Source organism: Orycteropus afer, unplaced genomic scaffold, assembly GCF_000298275.1.
Source record: "Orycteropus afer afer isolate SDZICR_OR568_19922 unplaced genomic scaffold, OryAfe1.0 scaffold00006, whole genome shotgun sequence".
Lineage (NCBI taxonomy): Eukaryota > Metazoa > Chordata > Mammalia > Tubulidentata > Orycteropodidae > Orycteropus > Orycteropus afer.
In genome coordinates, this window is record NW_006921593.1 from 19,233,083 (window position 1) to 19,242,223 (window position 9,141).

The 9,141-nt window shown below is 64.3% G+C and overlaps 1 protein-coding gene across 1 annotated transcript in view; it reads right to left on the minus strand.

Annotated features, from left to right (window-relative positions):
• Positions 1–8,856, minus strand: part of CROCC2 (ciliary rootlet coiled-coil, rootletin family member 2) — a 56,516-nt gene extending 47,660 nt beyond the window's left edge. The window contains exons 1-7 of the mRNA XM_042781279.1: positions 8,758–8,856; positions 8,502–8,686; positions 5,257–5,410; positions 4,952–5,111; positions 3,987–4,135; positions 1,546–1,652; positions 1,009–1,174 (exon numbers count right to left, since the gene is read on the minus strand). Of these exons, the coding sequence (XP_042637213.1) occupies positions 1,009–1,174; positions 1,546–1,652; positions 3,987–4,135; positions 4,952–5,111; positions 5,257–5,410; positions 8,502–8,686; positions 8,758–8,856 (1,020 nt within the window). The remainder of the gene's footprint in view (positions 1–1,008; positions 1,175–1,545; positions 1,653–3,986; positions 4,136–4,951; positions 5,112–5,256; positions 5,411–8,501; positions 8,687–8,757) is intronic.
• Positions 8,857–9,141: the final 285 nt, after the last annotated feature.

Here is a 9,141-nt window from a genome sequence, read left to right on the forward strand (position 1 = left end):
GCCACTCCTCGGAAGGAAGGTTGGGCAATCCTACTTCCGTAGTGATACTGCCTCGGAAACCCAAGGAGGGGTCGCTATGAGTTGGGGCCGACTTGACGGCACATAACAACAACAACAACAACAGCAGCAGGAGGGTCCACAGTAGCTGCAGAGGGTCTGGAGGCAGGGGAGTTGAGCCCCTCTCGTGTGATGGTTTTGCCTGGGGACAGCCCTGTGGGGCCCTCAGTGGTCCAGGCAGCAGGTTCCTCTGAGGTGGGCTTGTTTGGGGGAGAGGTCTTGGGGAGCCCAGTCTGAGGCAGAGACACTTGGTGGACCCTGATCTCCATCTGGAAGGAGGGCATTTTCGAAGCAGCTCCTGGGGACAATCCTGCCCACAGCATATTCGGTGCCCACTAGGTTATGCTGTGCAGACTCCCTCTGATGAAGGGCTGCTGCCCTCGTCACTGCTGGGAGGGTGTTGGGGACACTTTCAGCTTCTTTAGGTACTGTCTCAGCTGAGAGAGCTGCTTTCCCCAACATCACACCCTTTCGGGGGTGTCTTCTATGACAGATTGGTTCAGAGCCATGAATCCCTGGCCATCTCTCTCCCACAGATGCTGACCTCTGGAACACTATGCTTTGACCCCCAGTGGCTCAGGGTTTCAGAAAGTGTGAGCAGGCAGGCTGTGGAGGCCCTGCTGGTGCCCCTGGAATGGGTGACTGTGAGGCTCCAGGCTCCTCTGAGAGGCTTCTCTTCTGCAGTCTGACCAGCACTGGCCTATGGGCCCTCCTTCCCTCAGCACGTCTGCCTTGGGGCCTGTCTACCTCCTCTTAAGAAGCTCTCTGGACTAGGGGACACCAGGCTTCCTCTTTCCACAGGCTGCTGTGGCTGGTGGGGGATGTGGCGTGCCAGGAAGGCCCATGGTCTTGGCCCCTGGAAGAGCCTCTGCTGAAGCCGACCCACCCTCCCCTGTTTCCTGCTGCCCCCAAAGGAGAACTCCCAGCAGGTGGGGGAACAGAGGTGGGCACCTCTCTCTTGGACTGCTGCCTCTCCTCCTGGAGCTCCAGTTCACCCCTCAGCCGTAGCACGTTGCCCGCCGTCCGGGCCAGCTCCTCAGCCAGTGTGTCATTGGCCTTCTTCATGTGTCCCAGCTGCTCCCGCAGAAGCGTGTTCACCTGTGCAAGGCTCATGCTCCTGGACAGGATAGACCACAGAGGCAGCACGGTCTCGGGGAGACTCAGGGCCCCAGGTCCTGAATGGAGGGGCTCAAATAGCACCCGGCCCTCCGGTGCCAGCAGGCTCAGCTCAGGTGCACAGCTGCCACCCACAGTGAGCCCAAGCAGCACCTCCAATCTCCCTTGAACACTCCTCTGGCCCCACCAGTCAGCAGTCACGGCAGGTAGGGAGTGAACCTGGGGAGCTGGGGATGGTAGGCTCACTGCTAGCATGGTGGGGTTACCACTGGGGCTCTGGCTACACCACGGACAACCCCCTTGGACAGAGTGCATATCACCCAAGGCAGAATGTACTTCTCTGCGCCTTGCACTCCGGCCACCTGGTCTCACCTCTGCTCGGCAGCCTCCAGACGGCCCAAGGCCTCCTCCAGGTCCACGCTGTGCTCCAGCTCTGACCTCCGCAGTCGGGCCTCAGTGGTCTCCAGCCGGGCCTGCAGCTGCAGAGGTGCGTGAGCCCACCAGGCGGGCTGCGAGCAGCTTTGGTGCAAGCAGGAGCTGGCATGGGCCAGGCTCTAGACCTCCTCCACAAAGTGGGTCAGACAGCTGGCCCTGCACTCAGCTCCTCCTTGGGGGTGCCACCAGCATCAGGCCAGCGACAGGGAGGGGCAGGGCACTGGGCTGATCTGGGAGGTGTGAAGGCCCCTGCTTGGGCAGGGCATGGCGTGGGTGTGAGAGGCGGGTGGCCCCCCCTCCTCGTGGGGCTGCAGGCCCCCTGGGGGGGTTGGGTACCACCTCAACCATGGCTCACAGGTGGCTACACTGAGGGCCGGAGAGGGCAGGTCCAGGGCCCTCAGGCTACCCCCGAAGTGTGGGAGGTGGGGTCCCGTGGACAGCAGGCCTCCAGGAACCACTGGGGGGCCTCCCTGCTGGGCATCTTCAGGAGATGGCAGGAGGTGCCTGGCACTAGGCGTAGCCCTGTGGCCTCCAGGAGCCAGGCTGGCTGCCAGGCATGGTCCACGTGGCCGGGGCAGACCCCCCTCTCTGGGCCTCAGCTTTCTTGCTGCAGCCCCCTCAGGGCGGGCTGACTGCATACCCGGGCATCGAGCACCAGTCTCCCTCCTCCAGCACACTCTGGGTGCTGCCCCCTCCCCTTCACTGTGTCCTTCCCCAGGGGAGTGGGACGCTGGGCTGCTCTGAGCCCCGCAGCGTGCAGAGGCTGGGCCCGGCCGGCCACGGGGGTTGGTGTTGTGTGTTGTTAGAGAGCACCAGGCCCGATCAGGTCATGAGGCAGCAACGGGGCAGGCCTGGCGGGAATGGAGCCGCGCTCCAGCTGCTGGGCCCCCACTCAGTCCTCTTCCAGCTGCTGCGGGTGCCCTGTCTCCTCCCAAAGGGGGTTGGAGCTGAGGCAGAGGGGTGCAGGGCTGAGGGGACCTACACACCTGGCCTGGCCCAACCCCATGGCCTGCTCACCTCCAGCTGGGATGTAAGCTGGCCCCATTGTCTCAGGAGCAGGGGTGAGGAAGGCGAGTGTGGTGGAGGGAAGGGGGAGTACACAGAGTCAGCCTTGTGTGTGGACCCCCATGGCCCCAGCAGGATGAAAAGGAGGGGCCCAGAGTGAGGCTGGTGGTGTGTGGGGCTGGGAAGCAGGTGTGAATGCCACCCTCCCAGCCCCACCTCGCTCCACTGGCTTGGGGGCAACGTGTGGCACTACCAGCGTCCTCCTGCGACAACCACGGTGCCCAGGGGGCAGCAGACTCAGACTTCACTAATGTTTCTGCTGGTTGCTGTGGCTTCTGCCCTCCTCCCCATCCCAAGGTCTGCTCCCAACATGTCCCCACCCTGTAGGAGGACCGCCCTTCTCCTTGCCCCACGCCGGGCGAGCCAGGGCCACACCAGGCCTGAGAGAGGGTGCAGGGCCCCGCTCCCCTGATGTGGGAACCAGGTAGTCACCTCTCATGGCTCTGCCCCAGGAGCGCCCCCCGAAGTGAGGCAAGGGTGCCCAGGAGAGGTCAGTGCACTCTAGGGCCATGATCCTGGAAGCCTTCTGGGCCCCACAGAAGAGCACAGGCCTGCAGGTCTTGGCACTAGTCACTGGTCACAGGCTGGAGAAAGGGGCGGCCAGCTCAGGCCTGCCAGTCCTAGGCCTCTCTGAGCCGCCACCTCCTCAGTGTTCAGTGTTACCCACAGAGGAAGTTGGGCCCCAAAGGAAGCATGTGGGGGGCCAGGCTGGGCAGAACCCCTGCCTCTGAGCCAGGCCCCTCCTCCATGCCCACCTCTGGCCTGGCTCGGCCCTTGGAGCAGAGGCTCTAGCCTAGCAACTTTCCTGCCTCCGTTTCCCCAACCACACTTTATGACCAAATCGGCTCCTGGCTACAGCTCTTTGGCCACCTGGAAGGCATTGCGGTCCCCTGAGACGGAGGACCAGGGTGGAGGGGTGTGCCTCTTGGCCCCTCGCCTCTCCTCTATCCTCGGAGGTCTGACAGGAGGGTCGGTTCCTTCTGGCTGGCCCTCCGTCTCCCTTCATGGGCTGGCTTTGTGTTCTAGGCTGGGCTGGGCCAGGCACCAAGGGGTCAGGCTGGCCAGGCCAGCTGGCAGGGCTCCCAGGCAGGCAGAGACACGTCAGTGCTAAGCTGGGTCAGGACCCCTGGGTGGGGCCCTTGGGGGAACCTCTGGCTCTGCCCCTCCCACCTCAGGCCTCAGTTTTCCCATCTGTAGCCCCAGGGCTTTTTATTATTCGTGTTCTAAGACCCCCTGCATGGCCCCAGGCAGTGGTGCCCTCCCCACCCTGGAAGGTCGCTGCGGAAGGTGGTCCCGCCCACCCCCATACTTACCCGCTGGCTGACCGCGTGGTACCTGCTGGTCAGCTCCTCCCGCTCAGCACCCGCCTGGGCCAGCAAGGCCCCCAGCCTGGACAGCTCCCCCTGCAGGAGCTCATTGTCCTCCTGCACGCGGGCCGTGGCGTCCGGGGGCTCCGGCACCCCTGCAGGCAAGGAGCCCCAGGTCAGAGGGCGCAGCCAGGCCTAGCACACTGTCCCCTCAGCCATGGCACCTGGCCTGCAGGCTGCCAGCTGGGCTCCCATTCAGGGTTGCTCCAGTCTCTTGGTGGGGCTGCAGCTTGAACTCGGGAGCCCCCAGGAGCCAGGGTGGGGGGCATGTGGGTGCTGTGGGCCTGGTGGGCATCTAGGGCATGCTCTGCCTTTATCAGCACCCTTAAACCCAAATACACGCCCAGGACCGGGCCCTGCCCCAGACCCGCTGGAGCACAAGGTGTGGTTGGACCCCTCTGGTGAGGCAGCGAGGCCATGGTGTCAGGGCGGGCAGACCCTGTCCTGTTCATTTTCTAAATACACAGCAGGGCGTCCTTCTCCTTCAATACACAGTGAGAGGGTCTGTCAGAAGCTGGGCAAACCCTGGCGCTGGGAACTCCCACAAGGGTGGGAGTCTGGGAGGCACAGACTCTCAACATGGACCCGGCTGCCCAGGTTCGAGGGATGAAGGTTACTGTGGTACTGTGAGGGGTGCCTTCAGGGCTGGTGGAGACGGGCTGAGCACGGGAACAGCACTGCCAAGCGACTGGGCCTTGGGGGGCCCACCTGGAAGAGTCTCCCTCTGCTAACGAGAAGTCAAGGAGGAGGCAGGAAGCTTAGACTGACGGCCACCTGAAGTAGGCACAGAGGCAGCCTGGCTCGTGGACAGTCCCTGTGTCCTCAGGGAGCACCCTGTGGACATGGTCAGGCCACACAGCACAGTCTGAGCAGTGGGCTTTGGGCCAAGGCTCCCCGGTGTCCCCAGCAACCCCTCTCACCTTTCCAGGGCTCCTCGGCCAGGCTGCTGGCCACGATCTCCCGGATTCGGGCAGGCACCGGGGTGGGTGATTCCCGCTGGCCTTCCCCCCACATAGTCAGTGACCGGTCCTCTTTGCTGGCCGTGGGGCCCAGGACAGTGTCTTCCAGTCTCTGAAAAACACCAACCCAGAGACCCTGGGGCTGGTGTTCCGCCCTTGTGGGAGTCCCCCTGGGGTTCATCAGGGCCAGCACCCCGCCTCGGGCAGCCAAGGGCCTTGCAGAGACGGTCCCAGCCTGGGAGGGCCACCCAGCGCACCACACCTAGGTTTCTCCGCCCGTCAAATGGGGCTGCGGGGCTAGATCTGCAGCGCGCCTGGCCAAGGTGGGCCCGGCTCTCCGCCCGTCCATCCAGAGTCTCCTGCCAGGGAGGCTGGGACAGGCTCAGGGCCCCGTTCATAGGTGGCCCCGGCCTGCAGGTAACTGGCAGGTAGAGCTGTGATGTAAGCCTCCCCTTCCGTGAGGCATGTGGCATCGCCGGGCCCTGCAGAGTGAGGATGCACGCCCCCCCCCCCGTCAGGGAGCAGGCCCAGCTTGTTTGCACAGTGAAGGGGCGGGGAGAGGGGCTGACAACAGGGTCCTTCTCACCTGCATGAACAAGGTGGCAGAGCCTAGCCACCTGTGGGGGGGGGCCTCTGGGGGAGGGGCAGGGCTGCAGGAGTGGGGCAGGGGGGTCCAGCTTTCTCCCCCCCCCCACCTGGCTCTGTGGCATGCAAAGTGTCTCTTCTCTGATCCCAGCAGACAGTAGCTGTGGGGGGGTCAGTGGGGGCAGCAAGGGTGCCATCTTTCCTGAGCCTGGCTCCTGCTCCCTTCTCCCAGCTCCTGAGTGGCTGGACTACCAGGAAAAGGCTTGGATAGGCCTCGATGTAGGCAGGAAGTACCCCAAAACCCACCTAGAAAGGGCATCCTGGGCTCTGAGTGGGCACATTCCCTTGGCCTGGGGCCTCTGTCCTTGGAGGGAGCCCGGCTGCAAGGGCCAGGGTGGGCCCCTCCCCACTTAGCTACTGTGGGCGGGGCCCCCTTCCAGGTCTCAGCAGGGGGCTGACTGAGGGGGTGCTGGCAGGACCCAGCAAAGCTATGGGGGCACCGTTCCAAACAGCACACAACCTCAGGCAACCAAGCGCCTGGTGGGATCCTTCGGGCCTGGGCACAGCCCGGCTCCGGCCCTCTGCTTCACTGTTGTTGTTGTTATGTGCCGTCGAGTCAGCCCTGACTCATAGCGACCCCTCCTTGGGTTTCCGAGGCAGTATCACTACGGAAGTAGGATTGCCCAACCTTCCTTCCGAGGAGTGGCTGGTGGGTTTGAACCGCCAGCCTTCTGGTTAGCAGTCAAGTGCCTTAGCCACTATGCTACCAGAGCTCCCTCTGCTTCACTAGGTGTCTGCATTTCAAGCAGTGATTGGAATTTTAAGGGATGGGTGGACATGCCCAGGGGTCCTGGGAGATGGCTGTCCAGGCTGGAAACCTGGAGCCCCCTGCCTTCTCTTTCCCAGCCCACAGACTTCATTCCTGTCCCCTGGAGGCCCCTCTCCTCACGGCCCGCTCCCCCATGCACCCTGGCATCTGTAACTGCCCAGATCTCGCCTTCAGCGCCGGGTCCTGGTGAGGGTCACTCGCTGTCTGTTCTGCCCTTCTCCCACCTCTCCTTCTGTCCCTCAAGACCCAGGCCCAGGGCCCTCCAGGCTGTGCCCTTAGGCCCCCAGCTGGTGGCTGGGTGTGCAAGGGCTTGGAGGGCTTCCTGTCCTCTCCCCACCTTGCCTGCTCTCTGCCTCCGCCTCCTGCTTTTCCTCGCCTCCATCCTCCGGGGCCACTTCCCCACCTACCCCTGATGCTGATACCCTCTGCCCCGCCCCAGCACAGGCACTGGGGGAGGTGCCAGCCTGCCGCCTCCCCGGGCCTTACTCCCCAACGGTGAAGGCCTGGGCCCCCCTGGGTCTCCCAGATGAGTCTTTGCAGTCTTACTTGGGTGGGCAGTGAGTGGCCACCTTGCCCTGTGGATGGGGGCCCCAGACGCACCCCCCCAGGTCTGGACCCAGGCTTCTCCCATGTCCTCCCAGGAAGAAAGGGCTGGAGGGCCCCCGCTACCCTGTCCCCTCATTTACATACAGGGAAACCGAGGCCCTGGCGGAGAACCCCCCAGAGGCCACCCTCGGAGGCCTGGTCTGTATGCCGGCCTCCTCCGTGGCGGCCCCGCCCCGCTCCCTGGGGCAGTGGCGGCGCCACCCGCTAACGGGAAGACAGTGCTGCCTGAACTTGACTCACTGCTCAAGTTTACAGAGGGTCACTATTAGCCGGGACGTCCCGAAGGGCGCTGCGGCCTTAATGGGTTCCAGCTGCGGCCGGGTGCCTGCGATGGGCCGGCGGCCAAGCGCCGGTGGGGGGCTTGGTATGGGGCCCTGTCCCCTTCTAACCGCCCCTGTTGCCCATGGCGGGGCAAGAGGGAAGGGTCCACTGGGAATGTGGTAGCCCTGCCCCCGTGGAAACAACGGGGGAGGGGCGAGGGTGAGAGCGTAGGGGGGCTGGGGAGAGTCGGGGCGGGACCGGGGGCATGAGAGAAACAGGGAGATGGGTCTGGGTGGCCCGTGGGGACAGCCACCCTTTCCTCATACCGCCCACCCACACCTGGGCTCTGGCTGGCTGGAAGGACGTCCCTACCCTCCTCACATGTGCCCCCACCCAGTATTACCACAGGACTGCCTGCTGGGAAACCCTGGGTCCCAGCTCTGTCTCAGCACGATAGGTGACCCTCAGGGTGCCCCCTGTGAAAGGGGGGGTCGTCCCGCCTGCCTGGGCTCCAGAGACCCTGGGTGTGGCAGCTTTCAACAACGGATCGTGGGTGATGAGGTGGGGCAAGGGGTGGGGGTGCTAGAGCTGCTGGCGGCTGGACCCTGTGGTGAGGAGACCTGGAACCCTCAGAGCCTCCTGGCTCAAACCCTCCCTGTTAGGCCACCAGCTGAGAGGGGGGTGGAGGCAGCTCCCAGCCCCACCCCCAGGGGTCACGTTCCTGCCTTGGACCCTGTGGTTCTGGGGCTGCTGCGGGGTCCCCTCCTCTACCTCTTCCTATCAGATCTGGGCCTGAGGACCACAGATCACCGGAAGTCATCTTACCGTACTCCGTCACAGGGAGACCAAGGCGGGGAACAGGACCCACCACTCAGGATAGCAGGGTGGAGCCTCACCCACCCCGCCTTGCCCCAAGGTCACAGCCTTCTCCGTTAGTCACACCCTCATCCTCTACCCCCGTAACTTGGGCATGACCCTTGGGGTCCTCTTGCCAGGCCCACGGCAAAGCCACTTCTTGGGAGGAGGTTGGGGTGCCCTCAGAGGCCCCTGTAAGGGTGGAGGAGGCACGTTCACTGGGACCCCTCCGCCTAGCACACAGTGTCATCCCCTAGGGCAGGGCTTGTAGCCTGCTGGTTTCTGAGCCTGGATCTGCTGGCTGTGGGCAGGGCTGGGTCAGTATCTCAGGTGACCAGAGCAGGGCCTTCCTGGCTGAGGGGTCACCCCATCTGGGGATGGGGTGGTACGGCCCCAGGAAGGACAGGAGTGGGCGCTAGCAAGACTTGCACAGCTGGCCTCCTGGGGCTCAAGGGCAGGAGGGACAGGGCCCGGGCACGTCGCAGTCCGCACGGGACGCTGTGCAGGGGCGCCGCCCACACGTCCCACAGCTCCTTCAAGGCCCCTGGGGGCTGCATTTGGGTGTGAGGAGATTGAAGCCACAAGGGGCCTGGAGCCCTTGCCTTCCAGCTGTCTAAGTCACGTCCCGGTCACAGCCGGGGTCAGACCTCCCCGAGCCCGGTGGCTCCTTGGCAGCTCCGCGTGGTGGCGTGTCCGGGTGCAGCTGCCGGGGGGCCCGCATCCCGGGTCCAGGTCAGGGAGACCCCCGGGTGGACCGGCTCCCCGGCAGGCACTGAAGGGAGCCAAAGCCTCCACGTGAAATTACTCCAGGAGAGAGGGCGTCCCGGGGCGACCTGACTCAACCTGCATGAAAACCCAGCCCCTTTACTCTGGTGGCGTAGTGCCTAAGGCATTTGACTACCTAACCAGAAGTCTGGTGGGCTTTGAACCACCAGCCACTCCTTGGAAGGAAGACGGGCAATCTACTTCTGTAGAGATACCGCCTCAGAAACCCAAAGAGGGTAGC